At 41.4% G+C, this 23178-nt stretch overlaps 1 protein-coding gene across 1 annotated transcript in view; it reads left to right on the top strand.

Annotated features, from left to right (window-relative positions):
* rapgef5a (Rap guanine nucleotide exchange factor (GEF) 5a) overlaps positions 1-23178 on the top strand; it is a 51851-nt gene that overhangs the window by 16262 nt on the left and 12411 nt on the right. Inside the window, exons 4-13 of the mRNA XM_034240838.1 lie at positions 99-220; positions 1311-1488; positions 6383-6464; positions 6585-6633; positions 7057-7130; positions 10212-10409; positions 17305-17450; positions 18353-18453; positions 21703-21781; positions 21874-22018. Of these exons, the coding sequence (XP_034096729.1) occupies positions 99-220; positions 1311-1488; positions 6383-6464; positions 6585-6633; positions 7057-7130; positions 10212-10409; positions 17305-17450; positions 18353-18453; positions 21703-21781; positions 21874-22018 (1174 nt within the window). The remainder of the gene's footprint in view (positions 1-98; positions 221-1310; positions 1489-6382; positions 6465-6584; positions 6634-7056; positions 7131-10211; positions 10410-17304; positions 17451-18352; positions 18454-21702; positions 21782-21873; positions 22019-23178) is intronic.

The raw sequence follows: 23178 nt of genomic DNA, 5'->3' as shown, positions 1-23178 counted from the left end.
AATATTGATTAAATAAAAAAAGCCTTGTGCAGAGGTAAGGAGAGTGTGCATGTGTATCGTAACCCTGTGTGGTTGCACTTGTGTATGTATTTTTACAGGCGTAGCTACGTGGGTGTGGAGCTGGTGCAGTGGCTGTGTGAGCAGTGTGTGTATGTGCGCTGTCGGACTACTGCTGTGCGTGTCTGGCAGGTGCTGCTGGAGCTGGGAGTCCTGCTGTCTGGTAAATACACACACACAACCACACACCACCATGCCTGAAGGTTGAGTGTGCATCAAGATTTATAGTCACCTTCCAGTGAGACCTGTGCTAAAAAGCCAAAAGATGAGCTAGTTCACCAGTTAATTACTAACAGAATAGAGATGAATTAGCTTCTTCCTTCACCTGTTTCACTTCTTACAAGGTAATATCTCTTTACTTATGTTTATTTAAATCCTTCTGAACTACCCACACATCCCATTTCATATGTACCAAAGACAACTAACATTATACTTCACACTCAACCCTCTGAGAAGCTGAATCTATCATTATTTGTGATAATAAAGAATAAGTAAAAACCCTGTGTTATGATGAATCTACACTTAGTATGATATGCATAACACATCATCGTAGAGAAGGTATAATATTGAAAAGCAATGCATTTGTTTTTTAAGAATGAGCAAACCTAATCATCTTGAGGCTACTTGCTTTGGAACATTAGTACTTAGTTCATCTGTCTGGGTAATCCAGCGTATCTGAAGAGTTTATTTAGGTTTTTATTCCATAAAAACTATACTGCTATAAACTGTCAACAATGATTGAGGCTCTGAATTTAGTGCATCGATATACATTTAATAATGTACGAAGCAATGCTTGTTCTGTCTCCAATCTTTATGTTTTGACTCACATTGAAACACATTTGACCCTGTTTTAACGGCTGTAATCAGCATGCCCATTTCTATATTTCAAAGAACAATGTTCCGTCCTGTTAATGCTGACCTTACAAGCCATTTGATTTTAACGTAAATTATATATACTTAGTTCTTGATTAACTCTATACATCTGTGAACATTCTTCCAAATAACACAACTGTGCATCATTCGCCTTCCTTTCTATAGCAGTGATTGCCAGCTCATGGGCTCCTGAACAAAGCAGCGCCTAACCCTTTGATTACACTGTAATCATATACTGTATACCTTCATTAGGTTCAATTATAGCTATTATTGTACAAATAGACAGAGTTTGTTACATTTTGGCACACTATTACTGTGAAAAAGGGAAAATAAGAAAACTTTAATAAAATCCCTTTTTTCTGTGTCCTTTCCTTCTCCAGTGGACCAGCGGGTGGTGTTTTCAGACTCAAACTCTTACTACCAGTTCAGCTTTGAGGAGTGTGACTCCGCCTCCTGTGACTTTCGCCGCAATGAAGGGGAGTGGTCCGAGGCGGTTAGGCTCCTCCTACAACTCGCCCCGTACGTCCAGTTTCGCTCTGGAGGCGGGGCCAACAGCCCGTAAGTGTCCATTAAAATCTTATTGCAAGTAACGCTGCGATGGATGGGCAGTAGGGGGTTCCCTTTTCTTTTTTTTTATCTAGTTTGAATAAACACTTTTATCTCAACTTGACACGGTTTGCTTCACTTGCTAAAAGGTAACATTTGATTGTTCTTTTAAAGAAAGTAAATGTGTCTTTGGGGACAGAGCCGATACATGCCTCTCCTCGCTACACTTAGCCGAACATGCGCAGGGATTAGTCGGAAATGTTTGCATGGCTTCTATTACTTTTATGCAGCCTGTTTACAAATTGTATGTAGTTTCTTCTGTTTTGTGCTAAGACAGAGAACAACACTGCAGTTTTTGAACACCCTCCTCTCCACTAAAAATCAAAGCCTGTCGCCCCATTAGACACTATATTTGGTATTCAGAAACATCATTACATCATTTATTGAGCATTTTCCTAAGTTTTTTTCTGGTTGTTCGAATAAAATAAAGAAATCGCAGCTTTAATGGATAATCCTATGGACTGATAATATAGGTCATATTTATCTTTCATAATGGCATGTTGTTAGGTTTTTGTCATTAGAGCGAACGTGTTAAATTGTTGAGGATAGTTGGTAAAACTTTAAATGTGACTCAGTAGTAATTTACTGGATGATCTCCGTTGACCTGAAATGGAAGCTCGGCGCTCTGGTTGAATATCAAAGTCGAAGTGACAGTGTTCCCGCTTAGATTTACAGTATGATTAAGGTCATTTGTCTGTCTGATGACAAGTCAGTTTGTTTGATTTGGTGGAAACGTGCACGGGCACAAGTTTTGCAGTACATTATAAACTCACACACACACCCTCTCCAAAGATCTTTCCCAAATCCTAGCTAGAGCCCTAATCTCTAGGTTTTAAATCCTCAGTCTGTTTATGTGAGGGACAGACACACACACACACCTTAACATCTATAGAAAAAATACACTAATGCACAAAAAACTGAAACATGATGAACACGCACGCGCGCAGAGTGGTGTCAGCCAGAGATCCCGGCTTTCCTGCTCCTGTATGTGGGATTCCTGCTGAGGATACCACTGAACTCAATCTGTCACTCAGAGAAAGAAAGAGGGTGAGACGGGGAATGTAAACAAAATGGAGTATATATTGAGAGCGAGGGAACAAGAGCACACGTCAACACATTCATCTGTGTGTCAACTTCAAAGGGAGTATTTGCAGACACCAGGGAGAGAGCACGACGGCGAGGGGAATTGAATGTCATACTTACTGATATAATTGTCATGTAACATACTTTATGTACCTCTGTGTTACTTTCCATACATCATGATAGATGACGTGCATACTTAGGGTCACTCCACGACACATGGTTTCCACAGGTTGGTAGTGTACAGAGAAATTAGTGCTTATTAACAGGTTTCTACCCCGTTTTTCACTAATTTAACCAATAATATTTTAGTTGTTTTTTCTCCCTGGCTGGTTTCACCTGGAATCCTCTCTGATTTGCCTGCAAAAAGTTTAAAGACATGACTGCATGTTTTTATCATGTCGTGTTTTAAATGTATTCTTAATCATATTCATATTATCCACATATTTTGTGAGTTTCTTCTAAAAACATCTAAAAAAACTGCGGTTAAATTTTTGGGCGTATTAGACACAGATGAGATTATGCATTCAACACGTTCCCTCTGTCTGTCACTTTGACCCCACTGCTGTCGGAGCCTCTCTTTGACTGGCGCGACAGTTCTCTGCAGGCATCCTCTCGTCTCACACCCTCCCTTCCTCTCTGTCTACCGCTCTGTTGTTGGTGTCAAGGAGAATGGTTGTAGCTGCCAGAGGAAAACGCCAAAAGTATATAATCTCTAAAGCAATAATTGTACGTCAGATATTGTGTATCCGTTCTAGTTTGAGTGCTTCTTATCTAAAAAAAAGTCTTTATCCAAAAACCACTAATGTCAGATTGGAACTGTTTTTTATCGTAAGTTTATCTACAGCAAAACTAGCATGCGTATTTTTACCAAATTAGAGAATTGCACTTTTTGAGCTGCTGCAGCAAGATTTGAAATGCAGCCGTGTGTAACTGATGCTAGCGCTCCTCATGAATTATGGCAACCTATCTCTTGCTGAAGTTTAATCTAATGAGGCAATCATTACATTGATACTGATAACTTGTTGCCTGAATATGGAGTACCATCAGCTGACTGTTTGGCCTCCTGCTAGTGATTTTATTTCCTTGGTGAAGCCTGAGAAAAATATGCTACTAATTAAATGTGTTATCTCCTCTGCATCATGTGTAGAAGATGTTTCTCTTTGTCTCAACACTTCCAGCGTTTCCAATTGGATCGCGGTGTCTGAACAAACTGCTACCAGGCACAATGTGGTCATTAAATATGATTAGTTCATTGTACACCGTGAGGCTTTCTACAAATAATTGCTGTTTTGTGGGAAAGGAAACAAGAATCTCATGGTTTCAGTCGTCTTATTCTTAAAAAGGTACTGTTATATTAATGACAGTCTTATTTACTCTACAAAATAACAGGTCCCTCCTCTCTCATTATGTCCCCATCTGCATTCAATTCTGTTTCTATTTAATGAGCTTTATTGGCAAGAACCTCTCTCACTGTCTCATCTCTGTCTTCCTCTGTGGCTCAAATAACACTTAAGGTCTGAACTTGCATATATAGTGCTTTTTAAAAGAGCTTTATAAGGAGAGGTGATTAAAGTTTAACTATGAAAATATGTCCTGCTCACATTTGTTCATTTTAAAGTTTAGTCCATGTCGTTTTGATTGTCAAAGCGTGAACTGATGGACTCAAATGAATGAAAATCACTGCATCTAGCACAGTGAAAAAGGGTACTTTAGTACAGTATCAGTTGCACAGAACTTCTGTATAGACACAAAACAGAGGGGAGGGGCACAGTAATGTAATGCTATACAATAGACTTGCACCAAAAACATTTTAAGGCTTTATGTTCACATTATCTTCTATCTTTGTCCCTTCATTAATGCCTCCTCAATGTATATAAAATACAGCATTTTATCTATGCGCATTTTCATTTTAGTTTTCCAGTTTTATGCATTTAAAAAAATCAAGGTATTTCTGCATATCATTGAGTAGGAAGTGGAGAATTGCCACAAGCTTAAATATGATACCTTAGCTTAGGATGAGAAAACACACTTGCTTGCTTTGCATGGCGCTTTGGTCCAAAGAGGGCAACAAGCCAAACAGATTCTGCAGAGGGCTGAAGAAACAGAGCCACACAGTCATGGGTTTCGACAGAGATAACATCAACCACAATCTGCATTATGGCACAGGCTTTTATCTCTGTTAGATTGCATCAGATTAAAGTACGTTGACACATTGTTCACAATAACAATTTGCACGCTTTTAATTTTGTATATCAACATGACTCCAACTTTGACTTTGAATAAAAAGGGAGACATTGCAAGCAGCGATCATGTTAATCCTCTATCAATACTGTTTGAAAACTGTTCTGTGCTGCTTAATGATTGGTGACACAGCTCCCACTGTGCCTGTCCTCCAGCACAGATACATTCAGCCTCATGGTGAGTCACCAACTTGCCAAATGAACGGCTGCTAAAAACCCTAATGACCCTCCATGATGAGAATACATTTAGCATGGTGACTCAGAATAGATACATCTCATGATCCTCACAAAAGATTAAAATCCTCCATATTTAATCGCATTGACAACTTGATCATTTGCCTTTGTTCATCCAGCTCTGTGAGATTTTTAATCATCAGTAATCTTATTTTAAAGAGTGGATTTATTCCGAACACAGATACTGAAAGGAAAGCACAAGCAGCTTTTATTATGACAGTAAAAATATGATAATTCCACACTCCTTTAAGGCATCTGTTGGTCTACCTGGCTCGTCTCTCTCTGTCTGTGTCAGAGCCGATAGCTGAAGTGTCAGGCTGTGCGCTACATGTTATCACCATCTCCCCCGCTTTGCCTCTATCGTGCCCTTATCAGATTACAACACACAGTGACACAGTGCTTCATCTTCTTCCCTTCACAAGTATTACTCGTACCACTGGGATCTGTTGCTAAAATCCAAATTGTATGCAAATCAGTCTTTGTGTGTGTAGTGCGGGGGTGAGGCAGTGTGTGGGAGACCAATCCAAACAGTGGTTTTGTAAGAGAACATATTAGGGGAGGGGCCCTCGGGTGCAGTCTGACGCTATCGAAGACAAACTCTACAACCATGTATTATTGCTGTGGGAATAACACACAGTTTACCCCAAAACAACCACCGGTTTATACCGCACACACACAAACACACACAAATGTAACTCCTACACAAATGTAATTACAGATGCACTCGGGCTTGAAAAAATATCCTCAAAACAAGTTACACGTCCATATATATTCTGAATGCATGCACACACACACACACACACACACACACACACACACACACACACACACACACACACACACACACACACACACACACACACACACACACACACACACACTCAGCCTCTCTAACATCAATAGGAGGCTGTGCCTGCAAGCTATTTTAAATGAAAGCACATTAAAGACGGAAGGGGGGTGCAGAGAGAGATGCTGCATACAGACACATGTGAGCAGTAAAGAAATAGAAAGACAGATGGGAGGAAAAATAGAACAGATACCACTCGCCAAAAGAAAATATTAACACACAGAAAATATTCTCACTCAAATATACTAGTGTTTATTGTGTTACCGTCCACAGGCGGGAACATCCAGTAGATGTGTCTGCAGGCTGTAGTTCTTCTCTAGGTTTACCAGGGGGCAGCGTAGATCAAAACCCTGCAGGAATACCATTTCTCTGGAGAGCATTTGATCACAATATTGCACATGTCAGTTATAAGTAAAGCTGTGTGTGTTTGTGTATATCCAAGGTCAGAGGAGGACTCTGAAGGCAACAGGGACATCTGCAGTGAGATTCTCCAGATGAAAGCTCTTGAGAGGCTCACTTCTACGGTCAGTGCGACTGAAAATCAATAAATACAGTATCCTATTGCTGCCTCATTACCAATGTTTTCATCAATCATTTATATATTTTTATTTTTGCGTATTGTCTTGACACCGTTTCTTCAACAGGTACAATGTGAGCTGGCAGCTGCTCTTGCCCGAAAGACTCGTAAAGCTTGTAAGTATACATACATCTTAGATAGATAAATATATAATGAGCAACCAGTCGTCTTGTCAGCATTAATATGAGCTTGATCAAGATTTTTTATTGAAATGACTTAATCCTTGATTTGATCTGTCTTTATAATTGTTATAAAGAATGTAATATTAAGTAGGAATCAGCTAATAGCGAAATCTAGCCTAAATCGTATATTATTTGTGAATGTTTTCTATGCATATCCATGTTTAATAATGAATAATCAATAACAGATGGAACAATTAAAGAAACTAATCAGAAAATGTAAACATAAACCACACAAACATAGCCTCAATGTGTTTTCCTTTCTGCATCATGAGGACATGGATGACTCACACAATGTTACATAATGAGTGTGTGAAGATCTGTCATAAATGACTTGATTCTGCTTTGGGTGGGTTGCAGTATCAGAGCAGGACTCTGAGACGACAGAGACGAGCCAACATGAGCCTCGCACACCCAGCGAGGAGAGCAGCCCGGTAACGCACGCACACACACACACACACACATACATACACACACACACACACACACACACACACACACACACACACACACACACACACACACACACACACACACACACACACACACACACACACACACACTCCTACTTATACTAGACAATGTCCCTGTCATTGCCCCCAATCCTAATCCTTAAATTAATTTTCAATCCAATATTTATATTTTCCCTCAGTTATCTGGTCAGTGCACAATCATCTTAAAGTAGGCTTACAAAAGAGTTCGTAAAGCCAATCCAGTTTGGTATAGAAAAAAAATCAAGAGTTCACTACAATTTGAAGTATTACATAACATTTAAAGTTGGATTTTATATCAGTGGAGATAATAATGTTTAAAACCGTTTAGCCAGAAAGACAACCACTCCTGGCACAGCGAGAAGAGGTTTGGTTCACCTATAAAATGTTGCTGTAGCGCATGCAAAGCACCTATAGGTTCAACCTGTGTGGTGGCAAAGACATGATGTCATTGTGAATATCTTTATTTGATTAAACTGCATGCTATTTATTTGTGCATGCTGCCTTAAACTTTGCCTGCCTATGAAGTACTGTTCTCTTGGGAGAGGATTCAGTGTGAATAAAAGGGCACAGTAAAGCTTTTTGACAGCTGTCGTCACAGAAATTGGCTTGCCATTAAAAAAAGATTCGGAAATGACCAGGCGCAATATGAAAAATACTATCAAATACTGACACTATATTACCAATACAGCCCCGCTTGGGACGTCCATTGTAAGTAGTAATCTTTATTGGCTAGCCTTCTCTCATTTAAAAAGCTGTTTGTTGTGTGTGTGCCTCCATGAAGTGGCTGAAGGTAGAAATGGGGTCACAACAGAGTGCAGAGGAAGGCATGTTTGCTTTCTGGTGCCATCTCTTTACAGTGGAAACCTCTTTTTCTACATCAATTATTCATCATCAGATAACACCAGAGATGAGGAGAAAGGGTGAGAGCAGGGAAAAAAGGAATCTTTTTAAAACACAAATACATACACAGTACTATATATGCATGCATGCCATGGTGAGGATGTTTTCCCACCAGTTAATTAAGTCGTGACAACATCGCCTGTAACCAATTAACACGGGATGTTTCACAACAAAGTTTAACAATGAAATTCAATATATGCAGAGCACTCACTGTGACCTTTACACGCGACTATTAACTGCTTCAAAATTAAAACGACCCTTAGGGGCTGTTGTTAAGTAATGTAATACATGTATGCTCTAACACCCTGTAACATAGGAGACACTGAATACTACTGTGAGTCTAATCAATGGCTCATAAGTGTTTGGCTTATGACCCCTTAACACAAAGAAATGGCTTTTTGCAACCCCTCTGTAAAAGGTTGCATATGTTTATGATTAAAGAGTAATTATCCCCTCATTTAAATATATTTAATGTTATTAAAGGTTAGAAGTCTTGCACAATGTTTTATTTAAAGATAAACTTAGATTTGTTGTATTGCTTTGACCCCAGTGGTCATCAAGCTATATTTGTTACAGGCAAAGTATAGAGCGGATATGACCGGGCCGACTTATCGTATTTTACGGACCTAAAAGAAACGGATCCTCACAAAAAATCCGACCATTTATATATTTGTCAATATAAGTGAAGCCAAAATGATAATTTCCTCCAGTATCACACTTGGAATATCAGTCAAATAATCACAATAAGATATTTTTCTCAAACCGTTTGAGCTTAGTAGCCATAAGATTCATCCTGCTGTGAGGGAGTTAGAGAGCTCTGCAGATTGTAATGGTAACAGGAGTATTTATTTTTGTTTATTTGACATAATTGTCTTGTGTTAACCACATATAAACCACATACTAGTGCGACAACGTTATAGATTGTCATAGATCTTAAACACAAGAGACCAAAGAAAAATGAAGGTCACAATGGGAGAGAAAAGGAGATGGACGGAGACAGCCGGACAGCACAAACACACACACAGACAGAGACAGGTTTATCTTGGTGAGTTCTGTGTCTAGGACAGGAAGTTGACAGCAGGTTAACAGGAAGCAGGAGACGGGGGACTGTGGCTCTGATATAATATCTGTGTTTGTGTACGTGGCTTTTTTCAGCAAATAAGAGTTGTCACCGGGGAGAGTTTTCCTAGTAAACAAAATGAAGTGTGGGAATATGCTATCATGTTTTGTGTTTGTGTGTGTGTGTGTATGGGTGTGGGTGTTTCACCCTCTGCTAAAGCATGGCACTGTGGGATAGTTTAGCTCACAGGAAGGGTTAACCAGCTCGGCGCCAAATGAAATACCTCTCTTTTCCTTTTCCAAGGAAAATAAACAGACCAGACCAGTGATAACCATCATTTTAGCAGCACCTTAGGGAGCATACAAACACAAATGTACAAGCACATAGTAATTTCTCCTGTCATCAGGTCTATCTGAGGACAAAGCCATTGGTTTATTCAGCTTTTTTATTAAATCTAATACTGTTTCTTCTATATCACTCTTAGATATTCACATTTACACACTTTCTATTTTACCTTAAGTACAAACTATAGACACCACACACACACACACACACACACACACACACACACACACACACACACACACACACACACACACACACACACCCACACACACACACGCACACGCACACGCACACGCACACACACACTCACCCCCACCAGCACACACTCTTCCCACACAGACGCACACACCCGCCCACTTACTACTAATCACAGACTACCACTCTCTCTCCAGCAGATCGTCTGACACAGAGCAGTCAGACTCAGACAAAGAGAGAATTTCAACAGATAAAGGGAATTACCGACTGTATTTGATAGAAAGAAAAAGCAACGAGGAAGAATTAGAGAGACCCAGGATTACCATTTCATCTCATTCTCCGCACATGGACATAAAGGGCCAGCTGAGAACTTGTCATTGCATGTTTCTGGATTACACCCAAACTGCTTGGACAAAACCACTGAACCTTCTTGAACTCCATCAAACAAACTTTTGTTGACTGTCTCCAGCATGTCCTGGGACTGCGGGTTGAGATATGTTTTTTTACCACCTGTGTTGCAGCTGGGCGGAGTGTGTGCGCTGCGGGATGGCGGGGGCAGCGGCGGCGTTGGTGGAGGAAAGGGTGGAGGAATGGGGACGGTGTGCGGCCGCGAGGATCTGACCAGCCGGCTGGGGCTGGAGGCCGTTCAGCGGCTGGCCAAGGACGGCTGTCGGCTGCTGCAGAACCACAACTACCGGCTGCCAGACAGGAACCAGGCGGTGAGTGTGATGATGGCTCTAATGTTTTGAATTAAGATACGACAATAATGTATAGTCAGAGAGTCTGACATTTTTTTTGCACCAGAGCAGCTCCATTTGCAACATCAACAAGGACAGATATTTAAGACGAGATACAAGGGAAAATTTGACAAAACATCAGGGTCACTGAAGAGAAACCTGCACAAGACCCTCTAACGTACATTAGATCTGGGTTTTAGCTCTGTATTTCATTTGAGTGGTGCACAAAAGAATGCTTCAGCTTTACCTTTTTAAATTGCGGGACACTGTGTCTCCGGTTTGATGGTTACAATTCATATCCGCTGTTCAGGACATGGTTGGGGTTAGAGGTGATGTGGTGGGACAGCCTCAATATGTTGTAATGGTATGCTGATTCATAGTCCCTCCAAAGGTTGACCTACAATCATTGATTTTAGATTTTCATCTGGTGAGCAGTTTTTACCTTAAAGCGGTGGGCAATCACTTATACCTACATTGCATTTATATCATACAGTATTCCCAGGTCTGAGTTTGTTCCGCAAAGTCATTGGTTTCTCACCATGTAATCTGCAAAGCGAGTTGCGGCTATATGGTTATCATGAGTACAGAGTAATGTACGTCATGATGTGGTGAATGTGGCAATTATTGTAGTCACTTTTAAAACACGCACTTAAGGTCTTAGTTACTCATGAATGGTCAGGAGTAATGCGAGAAAATCCGCATCAGGAGGACCATCCTGGTTTGCTGTTAGTCTAAAGGATGAAACACACATGTCCACATTTACTCTAATTTACATTATTTAGGGTCACCATTAGTTATTACCACAGTAACAACTGCTCTTTCTTGGAAAGACAAAATAAACCACATTCAAACATAACATTCTTTACCACAATATCCACAAAACAGATGAGCTAAAAATAAGAGAAAGTAGGTACATCTCTCCCATTCATAATGTCAACATAAAATAAGCTAAAACGGAAGCATACAGCTAAACATTATCCAAGGTAGCAACACAAATATAATCAACATTCACATACAGTTTATCATATGTAACCTAAACTCATTTATTTGTATTAATTGCTGTTTTTACATTTCTTTATAAAAATGTAAATGCTGTGGTGGGTTATTGCACTACATTTCTTTTTTAGTTCACAACATGCCTCCTCACTTTATTACATCATCCGAGGACACATCTGTGCACTAAATTCACCCACACACATGCAAACTGAAGCTATCATTGCCTATATGGACACGTAGCGCTTTGCTTCATTCCTATCAGTTCAGATTAAATAACCAGCTGCTCTCTAGTTCACCTAATGTGGGTGTTAATAAGGGCTTAGTGCAATGTGATCTCATGCCCTTTTACAGTCTGCAAAGTACTGTGTATGTCTACTGTATGTTCACTTGTGCGTGTGAGTTTTCTGGCTACAGCTTATACTCATGTGTGGGAGCTTATATGTGTGTGTGTCTGTGTGTGTGTGTTCATGCACTGCTGGTGCTGGCAGGCTGAGTCAGTGTGTGCATTTAATGAGTGGGGTGTTAGAGAAGCGCTGTACTGTATAATCCAGCTCTACGGTGCACCTGAGGGCAGGAGGCGAAGCTAAATGCAGTCTGATTTTCACCCTACATCTTAATATGTGTTTGTGAAATCTGCCACATATCTCATCAGCTTGGTGGGTTTGACCTAAGCCCAGCCTTGGGGATTTTTCCGAAGAGGATATTTTTTCACTTTAATTTCTTGTATACAAAAGTAGAAACATATATATTTCTTTGTTATCAAAGTAGTGCTTCTGAATGAAGCAAAAGAGAAAATGTGTTTAAGCTGGCAATTATTTTCTAGATCAATCAATTAGGCTCTTGGTGTTTCCTAAGTTTGGACACACATGTTGAGCTGTAATCATTTCTAAAAGTGAACAAATGAATGATCCTTTTAAGTTATGCACCAAAATGTAAGATGTGTTTAATATCAGCGAGTCGTGCAGCTCAGGCCGCAAAATATGACAGAAACAAAAACCAACCCTAAATATCTATTCACCAAAAAGACCACTCTACTTTTACTGTGTTGTCATGGTGATTTTTACATTTTATTTCCAAATGACAAACAAGCTCTGACAAACCTCTGTGGGTCTCCATAGTGATTTGAACTCCTGTAGCAGTTTATTGAGTGCACTATCATTCATTCTCATTGGATCAGCCATGGGAGTTAACCAGAAGCCAACCAGACTCAGTATTATACAAGGTCACAGTGTGCATGTCGCACACAGGCAGGCTTTTGGTAACTTGTGTTACAGTTTCTGTCTGAGAGTTGCACGAATGAGAGCTGCTGACTGAAACGCATTGTGTTTCATATTCTTATCCATTATTTCCAGGAATCAGGCCTGGAGCTATCACAACACAGATATGGCATAGTTTCTATCAGCACACACAGCACACACACACATGCAGAAACACAAAGGGAACAGAGAGGGCTTCCTTTAGTCTTTCCGGTAGGACCACCTTTCCTCTGTACGTCATATTGTGTCTGTGCAGTGCACTAGGTCTGTGACCTCATGAGGGGCACAGTAAGTGCATTTCCCCTGGTCTCCATTTAATTTTCTTAAATCTCGAGCCTCTAGAGCAGAAAGTCTGACCATTCAAAGGCAGAGAGTCTTGGCCTAGGGGAGGAAAAGAGAGGAGAGGAGAGAGAAAAAGTGTTTTCAGAAATGTAGAGGCGAACGTGAGGAGGAAAGGGTGTCGACGAGGTGGAAGTGCAGATGGTTGAATTGTAGGAAGGGATGAGAAGAAAAGGAAGGAAAGGGACAGACACACCTGTTGGCTGAAAACAAGTGACGGCCACAAAAAGCTAACTTTACCAAAGCAGTTTGTAAATGTTTTACATAACTGTTGCTTGAGGCAGGGCTGCAATTTATTTTTTAGCATTGTAAATTCATCATAAATATGCTGACTATTTTGTAGATTAGTCATTTGGCTGATGTTAAAACCTAGTTGTCTTGTTTGGTTAATGCAGAACACAAACACATCCATATTATTATAATGTAAAAAAAAAAGAGAGAAGCAGGAAATCTACTTATTTGAGATGTTTAAAAACGCACATTTAGATACATTTGCATGACAAAATACTTGAATGAGTGCTCTAATCAAATGGATGTATTTTTTCAGTCACATCATTTACATATTTTGTCAGGTGGGTATATTACATAACAGAAATAGCCAATTTGAGCATGATTCTGACATATTGGCATTGTCGACAGAGGCAAAATAATCAAATCAATCAATGCAATATTCTCTTTTTAAGTTGATGATGTACCCTACAGCTGACGTATGCTGGCCCTTTTGGATACAACAATATCTTTCCCTCTTTTTCACACTCCTTCTTTTTGTTCTCACTTTAAGCCACACTCCCCTGCGTCTCTCACTTTGCAGTCCCGGTCTCTCGCCTTACATCTTGCTTGCTTTTCTTGTCATCCATCTCCCTTTCTGTGTTGCATAACTTTCTAACCTCCTCCTCTGCGGCCTTCAAGTGCCTTCTTTGTATATTTTCCCTTTCATTTCTTGCATTCTTTCTCAGGCTAAATTCATGTTTCTTCTTGGGAGCTGCTGTTTGCACTCAAGTCTTTACGTGTGTGTGTGTGTGTGTGTGTGTGTGTGTGTGTGTGTGTGTGTGTGTGTGTGTGTGTGTGTGTGTGTGTGTGTGTGTGTGTGTGTGTGTGTGTGTGTGTGTGTGTGTGTGTGTGTGTGTATAGTTACACTTTAATGGTGGCAGTGTTGAAAGTTTTTTTGTTTTGGAGAATTCTCTGGAACCCTTTTGGAGCGCGGGTTTGTGTGATAAAACGCTGCCGTCCTCCATTCTTGGCTCGGAGCTGTTATTCTTGGCATCTTTGCAAAGAGTGCGAGTGTTATCGGAGAGATCAACAGTTTTCTACTGTATCAGGAACACCAAAACAACATTCTCTTTCCCTTTTTGTTCTTGTAATAGCTGTACTTGAATTAGTTCCATAATCTCTCCAAACTTTTTGTTCATCGGATTGTTGGTGTGTAGAAAGAGAGAAAGGAAAGGTTAATACAAATAAAGATGGAGACCTGTGAAAAACATCCCGGTTCCTGTTTGAACCCCTGGATGATGTGTTCGAATGGTAGGCCTCAAAACTCTTGTTATCTTGAGTTTATCCAGGGTGCTGGGTGCGGTCTGGGTGCTGGCCCAAATCGTAATAATGGCATGCAGCGTCAGATCTCTTCACATCAGCTGTCACTGCCTTATTTACCAGCTCAATGCATCTCTGTGTTGCTTAACCTTGAAGACATTAATTTCAGCATTGGGAAATCTCAGATCTTTTGAAAGCACATCATTCCACAACAGTTGGGTTCTCTTTGAAGACCGGGAAGCTATTTGTACACTGAAACCCCTGACATGTATAATACAGTCAAGGATATTTGCCTATTTAACGCAATAAGCCTATTTGTACTTGTCATATTCATAATGACCATTTAGAAAATGTTCTTATGGAGTCCTGAACAAGACGTGCCGTGTTGAACACCTCCGTTTTCTTTTCCTCTGAGTGCCAAGATAGAGGGTTCTGCCGATCAGACCAAAGCCTCTGCAGTAGTGGGCGATTTCTTTCTAACCGGAACTTTCAAAACAACCATACAATTAGTCATTATAAGGTGTTACAATGACATTTTGATGAAAATGTTTAATACAAATAATACATTTTATTTTTCAAGCGCTTTATCAGGTGCTCAAAGACGCTTTACAGATGTAAGAAATAAGATAGAAAGTCAAAATCGGGCAATAAAGCAACATTTATCACAGGGACACAGCATTAACACACATTAGAAGTCAGTCTGAAAAGGAGTCGAAGCTTTTGGCTGCATTGTAATATAAAAATATGTTTAAATCATTTTGTACGGAGGAAGGTTTTGTAAGGGAAACTTCTGTGTAGCAGCAATGCAGTGGGAGTCACCGACTCAGGAAAGAGACACTGTAGAGCAGGAGCTTCGATGTCAAACACTGATGATTTATTTGGAGTTTCGGCCGGAGAATTCACATCACAAGTCACAGCAGCCACGGTGAGACTGCACGGGTGGGTTGCCACCTCAATTCTGGAGCGCCTCTCTTGTTAGCCCATTTAACTGGTGTCACAGAGAGTAATCAACATATTTTGATAAGATAGCTTAGACAGTTGGGCACAGTTGGGAACACTGAGTCACTTGCGTCAGTCACTTATGGCCTCGAAGATTTCATACCTTGGAGTCTACAAACAACAAAGAAGGAAGTGTCCCAGTGCACCCACAACAACAGACCATCTGTGACCTAGTGTTGCCCGGTCACAGAATGGGAACAACAACATTATGGCTGAAGCAGCCTATCTCCTTAAAGGAGATAACAGACGTCAGGGTTGGTCATGCACGTCATATCTAGGAGTCTAAGACAATTATTTCCCTAACAGGTTTCATGAGACAATTTGACACTTACACACCAAAACACCTGAGGGAGATTCAGTGACCTCACCCCACTGAACATCTGTATCACATCAGGACACGCACGCACGCACACACACACACACACACATTATATTTGTCTGTCCCAAGTCATACCTCACGTGCTGTCTGTCGGGTTCAGACAACGTCTTTCATCAGAAGATCATAGAGATAGCGAGTGTGTGCGTGAGTAAGTGTGTTTGTCGGCCTGTCCATTGACTTGTTTCTCGAGTTACAAGGTCTTAGTGACTGCATTCATAGTGCTCAGTGTTCGGGCTCAATGCTGCCCAAGTCACAGTTATCAACCTCTACTGTTGGCACTTTGTTTAAACCATAAGACTTTTTACAAGCTCCATCTATGAAAAAAAAGAAGAAGCTAGTTAAGGATAAGACTGTAAGACTAAACACAACAATGGTGTGTGTGTGTGTGTGTGTGTGTGTGTGTGTGTGTGTGTGTGTGTGTGTGTGTGTGTGTGTGTGTGTGTGTGTGTGTGTGTGTGTGTGTGTGTGTGTGTGTGTGTGTGTGTGTGTGTGTGTGTGTGTGTGTGTGTGTGTGTGTGTGTGTGTGTGTGTGTGTGTGTGTGTGTGTGTGTGTGTGTGTGTGTGTGTGTGTGTGTGTGTGTGTGTGTGTGTGTGTGTGTGTGTGTGTGTGTGTGTGATGATCATTTGAAGTGTCAGCCTACATTCCCATTGTTATTTATTACACAATAGCATTTCTTCTAAAGGCAGGAAAGGCAATACTTCCCTGTGATGGTGCCAGCATAATCTGCACCTGCATGTGTGGACGTGTGCGAGTGCAAAGGCTTTATTCATGTAAGCATTCAAGACATTTTAATCTTAGGCGAAATGGTCTGGGTAACCTGATTGATACTAGATATTTGAGGCCTATGAGAATATCAATGTGTATTCAATATGGCTGGTATTTGTCTTAACGTGTTATGAAAAAAACATTTGGCACATTCAGATTTCTTTTCACTTGATCAGTAAAAAGCATAGTGAGCGAAGTATTTTACAGACCAACATTTAATTTGTCAATCTTCTAGTGACAAATATGTAATGTGTTATTCACCTCAAACATACCTTATCGGACATCATACGCACTAATATATAAATATCTGTAATCAGCTAGAATAGGCCTTTTAATATTATCAAACTTTTCATTTGGCCTCTACTGGAAACATAGGTATTTTGGTTCTCTTCCTTAGTGGGTAATAAAAGAAAGTGCTGACAGGGTCAAAAAAGCTGCTCAGTCTAAAAAAAGAGAGGACATAAAGTGAGTATTTAATTGTAGACTAAGTCTGAAAGTATCTATTGTTTAAAAAAACAAACATCCAATGTTTACACTCCCTTAAATCGCTTTTTAAACAGTTTATTCTTTGCCTCACTTTGTGACATGTCCCTCTACCTTTTTCCCTCCCAGGAGGCAGTGGGGAGGGTGTGTCTGAAGGAGAGAGGACGGGACGTGTTGGTGTTGCGGAGAGTGACTTCCTCAGTGACGTCGCCATCGGACCGGCCTTCGCCCACATCGTCAGGGGGCGGGTCCAGAGAGGAGGACTGTGACAAGAGGTCAGTCCCTCCTACATAATAACAGCCCTCTCAACCAACAGTAGCAACAAAAACATAATCATAACACTTCTCCTCGTCCACTCTGGGATGTTGCAACGAAACACTCATGCACGTACATGCAACATATCAGAAGTGCTGTCAACACTGTGTGTGTTTGTCTAAGATAATGTATGCTTTGGCTTCTGGCACAGAGCTGGTAGAAGAGAATGGCTTTTTTGTTTTCAGCTGGAAGCCAAACAAAGATGGCACCAAGGCTGGTTGACTTCCTTCCACGAATCCGTGTATGCGTTTAGAGTTATTTGTCTGTGTGTCTGTGCAAGTGCCTTTTCTAAGTTAATTTATTTTGTGCAGTGTCTGTGTTAGTGTGTTTTTAAGCCAGTGTGTGCCAAGTCCTGAGGCACATTGCAGGGAGTGTCAGTGACAGGCAGGTTAAGTGAGTATGTCTGTGTGTGTGCAGTGCTCAGCATCTTCAGTAGCAATCAGTTCCCTCCGAGCGCTACCGTAGAAACTGTCACAGAGAGCGTTTTAATCTCTGGAGCTCTTAGGCTGACGGCAATGCAGTTTACCCCACAGGAGAGCACCCTTCCTGGGTATGAAGAGCTTAGATGAGGGCTGATCCTGCGGAGGTTGTTAGATATGAAGATGACCACGGAGCTAGCTACGCTTGCCAAGGCAGAGGAGGACATAGAGGATGACGATGAGGAGGACGATGATGACGAGTGTAGCAATCACGATGAAGATGGTAGCTGTTCAGAAATGTGTGCTTTTGACGTTCCCCATTTTCGCTTCATCGACGACGATGTGGAGGAGAAGAAGGAGGAGAGTAAGGGAGGGTGGAGGAATGGAAGTGGACGTTCTTGGTGCTCTAGTGAAGAAGATTGTTGCGACTCTTCGTCTTGCAGGTATGTGGTGGTGTCCGGGACGCCCCTCAAGATCTTGGAGCATCTGCTGAGTGACCTGCGGCTGGACGACCAAAGAGGGGCGCCAGAGAGCAGGGAGAGCGGTAAGTTTGTCGACACACGTGTGAACACAAATGCTTCATGAACACATCTGTGAAAGGGCAACGATACACACGTGTGGCTGTATTTACAAAAAAAGATAACCAGATTGATAGAAGAAAATGACATTTAAACACCGTTTAGTTGAAAATGTGACATTTTGTCAGATAAATGAAGAAGTTGTGGAGTTTTTTTTTTTCCTATGTTTGAGCAAAGGTATGTTTCAAACAAAGCAACTCCCCGCCCTCTAATTTCAGGGTACTTTTTTTTTAGTCCCACACAAGTTGCAACACAACACAGCCTGGACTCTTTCTATGTCTCTTTGATATTCCGCACAGGGGTTCAAACCGTGTGTGTGTGTGTGTGTGTGTGTGTGTGTGTGTGTGTGTGTGTGTGTGTGTGTGTGTGTGTGTGTGTGTGTGTGTGTGTGTGTGTGTGTGTGTGTGTGTGTGTGTGTGTGTGTGTGTGTGTGTGTGTGTGTGTGTGTGTGTGTGTGTGTGTGTGTGTGTGTGTGTGTGTGTGTGTGTGTGTGTGTGTGTGTGTGGTGTGTGTGTGTGTGTGTGTGTGTGTGTGTGTGTGTGTGTGTGTGTGTGTGTGTGTGTGTGTGTGTGTGTGTGTGTGTGTGTGTGTGTGTGTCATTGCCTGTAAATCTGTTAGTATGAGGAACAAAGGTTGAGGTTAAATGCTCTAATGAGTTTCTGAAAGAAACGATTCCCTCAGGCTGCTGTAAGCATTCCTGCTGCAAACAATTTCATCTGTCATATATCATTTTCACAATCATCACATGTACCTATGGCTGCTGGGTTATTTCACCGGAACAGCCCTGCTACATTGTTTTACCTCGGGACACGTTCTGTCATTTGTTTTACAGCAGTGTAGTTAGCATATAGACTACATTGAAAGTCGGGGAGCAACTTATTATTTTCATTTGATTCATTTGCACAATTTCTTCCCCGAATGCATTTAAGTGAGATATTGAATTTGTATTCAGTAGTTGATTAGTCTATTATAAATGTTTGTATTATTTTAAAGTAATTGTAGTGTAAGTTATAGTAAATAATAGTATTTATTATTCTGTTAAAGTAAGATAATCATTCCTGTAGAATAAAAAACAGATAGTGTTTGTATCATTGTGAAGCCATCTTCACTTAAACAACTTAAACCCAGTAGCACCAGAGACACCTGGTTCACAACATGTATTTTATAAAACCTTTTCTTGTGAGTCGCACCGTTTTAAGACAAGGCGTCTTTATGCATTAACTCCTCAGCACCACCCGGCAGTCCACAGGGAGCCATCTCGATGAATAGCAGTAAACAGAAAACGAAGAGAGAGAGAGAGAGGGAGGGAGGGAGAGACTGAGGGGAAAGAAAAAGGAGAACTGAGATGGTCTTTGTGGAGGAGGACCACACAATATGTATTTACTGTAGAGAGAAAACACACTTTTGTATTTATTTAGCAGGGAAGCAGATCAAGAGTGTATGTGCATGATTGGTATTTGTCTCTGTGTGTCTATCTTTTGTACTATGTGCACAGAATAAGTATAAGGGTGTGCACGTGTGTGTGTGTGTGTGTTTGTAGGCCCTCTGGGGTGGTGCTGAGCATCAGTGTGCCGTTTTAGCGGGCTTAGCTGTGCAGCATGTAGAACAGGCTTGAACACGCTTCCACAGAGAACGATTACCCCAACCACCCCTTCACACGTACACATGAAAAAAAAACACACAACAAAAAACACAGCAGCAGATTACTGCGATTAGTTCTGCACACACTTGCTCTCTTTTTCCTTCCTGTCTCACAAGAGATAAAGTCCCCAAGGTCAGAACCGAATGCGTTATTCATCAGGTGTGTGTGTGTGTGTGTGTGTGTGTGTGTGTGTGTGTGTGTGTGTGTGTGTGTGTGTGTGTGTGTGTGTGTGGTGTGTGTGTGTGTGTGTGTGTGTGTGTGTGTGTGTGTGTGTGTGTGTGTGTGTGTGTGTGTGTGTGTGTGTGTGTGTGTGTGTGTGTGTGTGTGTGTGTGTGTGTGTGTGTGTGTGTGTGTGTGTGTGTGTGTGTGTGTGTGTGTGTGTGTGTGTGTGTGTGTGTGTGTGATCACAGGGAGCTGCGAGAGTAGGAGGGGAGTAGTAGCTTGAGCAAATGTTACCACGGAGAAGGAGAAAATGGGGGTGAAGTGGAGGGAGGCGGGCGAGGAGTCTGCAATGGAGAGAGAGAGAGAGAAGGCAGCACATAGACTGATAGCTGGTCAAGAAGAAAGTCAACAAGGTTTTGAATAAATGAAAACCTATAAGTCAGACCTGTCTAAAAATATTTATTGAGAAGAGTTGTGTTTTTATTTCTAAAGAGAAGACAGTTGATCAAATATTAATGCAGCAGCCTTTGCTCAGTCTTCTATAATTGATTTCTCTTTTCTCTGCCCGACAGAACCATATTTGGGTCACACATTTTCCCAGGGAAAGAGTTTGACACACACACACTGTTGCTGTCTCTCTTGTAAATAAGCTAGTTTTTCTCTAAAATGTTATACATTTGAACCTTTAAGAAAATATACATATAATCTTCTTTAGTATTTTGAAAATATTTGATATTTGATTGTGGTGGGCACCATAAGCCAGCGATATAACCTGTTCTACCCCAAACGTATGCTATGCAACCAATTTTGTTAACTTCTTGAGATCAAAAGGTCTCTAAAGACACTTAACATTTCAAAATGTAATATGCGAGTAGTTGCATATTTACATATAAAAAAGAAACGGAGCAGCCTTAACTTTTATTATGAGTCCTTTGTTGGCCGGCTGATGAGTGTATGTCCAATATTCACTCTCATGTTAGCTCTTCTTTTGGTCTCCACCACCTCTTTAAGGAAATATATGTCCGTCTAGAGTCGAGCTGCTATATTCTCCACTTGTTCATTAGTTAGTGAGTTTGTCCATCAGAAGCCTCTTTCAAATTACACATAATTTGACCCATTGGTGGATGTAAAATGATGTATTGTCCCTATTTGCAAGCTATTTTAGAGAAGAAAGACATACATGGCAATGATCATTCTTGAAGTTGAGGGCTTTAAAGTCTATTTCTAATGAGACTAACACAAGGAGGATAACTAATAATGTAACCTAAAGGCTGAAGAGAGGGACAAACTATTAGAGACTTTCATGTCACTTTCCATATCTTAATACCACAAATAGGTTTTGAAAACGTCACTTGCACTGTTGCTAGTGAAGGACATGGAAGTAACTGTTGATGTTTTTTCTGTGTTTCAGAAACGCTGCTGGATGACTTCCTGTTAACATACCTGGTGTTCATGTCCACCAATGACCTTTGCCAGGCTCTGCTCGGACAATATCCTTTCTGACAAACACACAAACACACACACACACACACATCCTTTCTTCCTCTACACTGCTATCAGTTGTCTCCTTGACTACTCTCACTTATAGCAGTGCCCGCTGCAGGGGCCAAGAGGAGGGTAAAGACGCCCTCTTTAGGAAGCGCAAGGTACTGCAGCTGGTCTCCCACTGGAGCAGGCTCTACAAGGACTTCCTGAAAGAAGAGGAGCACGTCAGGAGCTTCATGAAGGTACGGCACTACTCGTCTTTGTCTCCTCTATTTCAACAGTTTGCTAGTCTGATCCTCTGATGTCATTTCACACATGTCACACACCGATAAACATAATAAGCCTCAGTCATCTTCATTTGTCTTTTGGTCTTGTTCTTTAATTACATTACATTGCATTTAGCTGACGCTTTTATCCAAAGCGACTTACAATAAGTGCGTTCGACCAACAAAATACAAACTTGAAGAAAACAGAATCATATAAGTACATCAGGTTTCATAGAGCAAAAACATTTCAAGTGCTACTCAACTGGCTTTAGGTAAGCCAGTCCTTTATTAGTATATAAGTGCTTTGTTAATAGTTCTATCGCTCGAAGTGGAGTCGAAAGAGATGAGTTTTCAGTCTGCGCCGGAAGGTGTGTAAGCTTTCTGCTGTCCTGATTTCAATGGGGAGCTCATTCCACCATTTTGGAGCCAGGATAGCAAACCCACGTGTTTTTGCTGATGGGAACTTGGGTCCGCTTCGCAGCGAGGGTGCAGCGAGCCGTTTGGTTGATGCAGAGCGGAGTGCACGTGCTGGGGTGTACGGTTTAACCATGTCCTGGATGTAGGAAGGGCCAGATCCATTCGCAGCATGGTACGCAAGTACCATTGTCTTGAAGTGGATTCTAGCAGTTACCGGAAGCGAGCGGAGGAGCGGCGTGGTGTGGGAGAATTTAGGAAGGTTGAAGACCAGACGAGCCGCTGCATTCTGGATGAGCTGCAGAGGTCGGATGGCACATGCAGGTAGACCAGCCAGGAGGGAGTTGCAGTAGTCTAGGCGTGAGATGACGAGAGCCTGGACCAGAACCTGCGGCGCTTTCTGGGTCAGCTGGGGACGTATCCTCCTGATGTTGTAAAGCGTGTATCTGCAGCAGCGGGTTGTAGCAGCTATGTTTGCAGTGAAGGACAGGTTGTTATCTAGGATCACACCCAGATTCCTTGCAGTCTGTGTCGGGGAAACAATAGAGATGCCGATGTTGATTGTTAGGTCAAGAGTGGGACAATCTTTTCCTGGAAGGAAAAGCAGTTCAGTCTTGTCAAGGTTGAGCTTGAGGTGGTGAGCAGACATCCACTGAGAGATGTCAGCTAGACAAGCAGAGATGCGTGCGACGACCTGGGTCTCTGAGCGGGGAAAGGACAGA

Source organism: Gymnodraco acuticeps, unplaced genomic scaffold, assembly GCF_902827175.1.
Source record: "Gymnodraco acuticeps unplaced genomic scaffold, fGymAcu1.1, whole genome shotgun sequence".
Taxonomy (NCBI): domain Eukaryota; kingdom Metazoa; phylum Chordata; class Actinopteri; order Perciformes; family Bathydraconidae; genus Gymnodraco; species Gymnodraco acuticeps.
The sequence above is the reverse complement of the archived record's forward strand: the minus strand, read 5'-3'. Positions and strand labels throughout refer to the sequence as shown.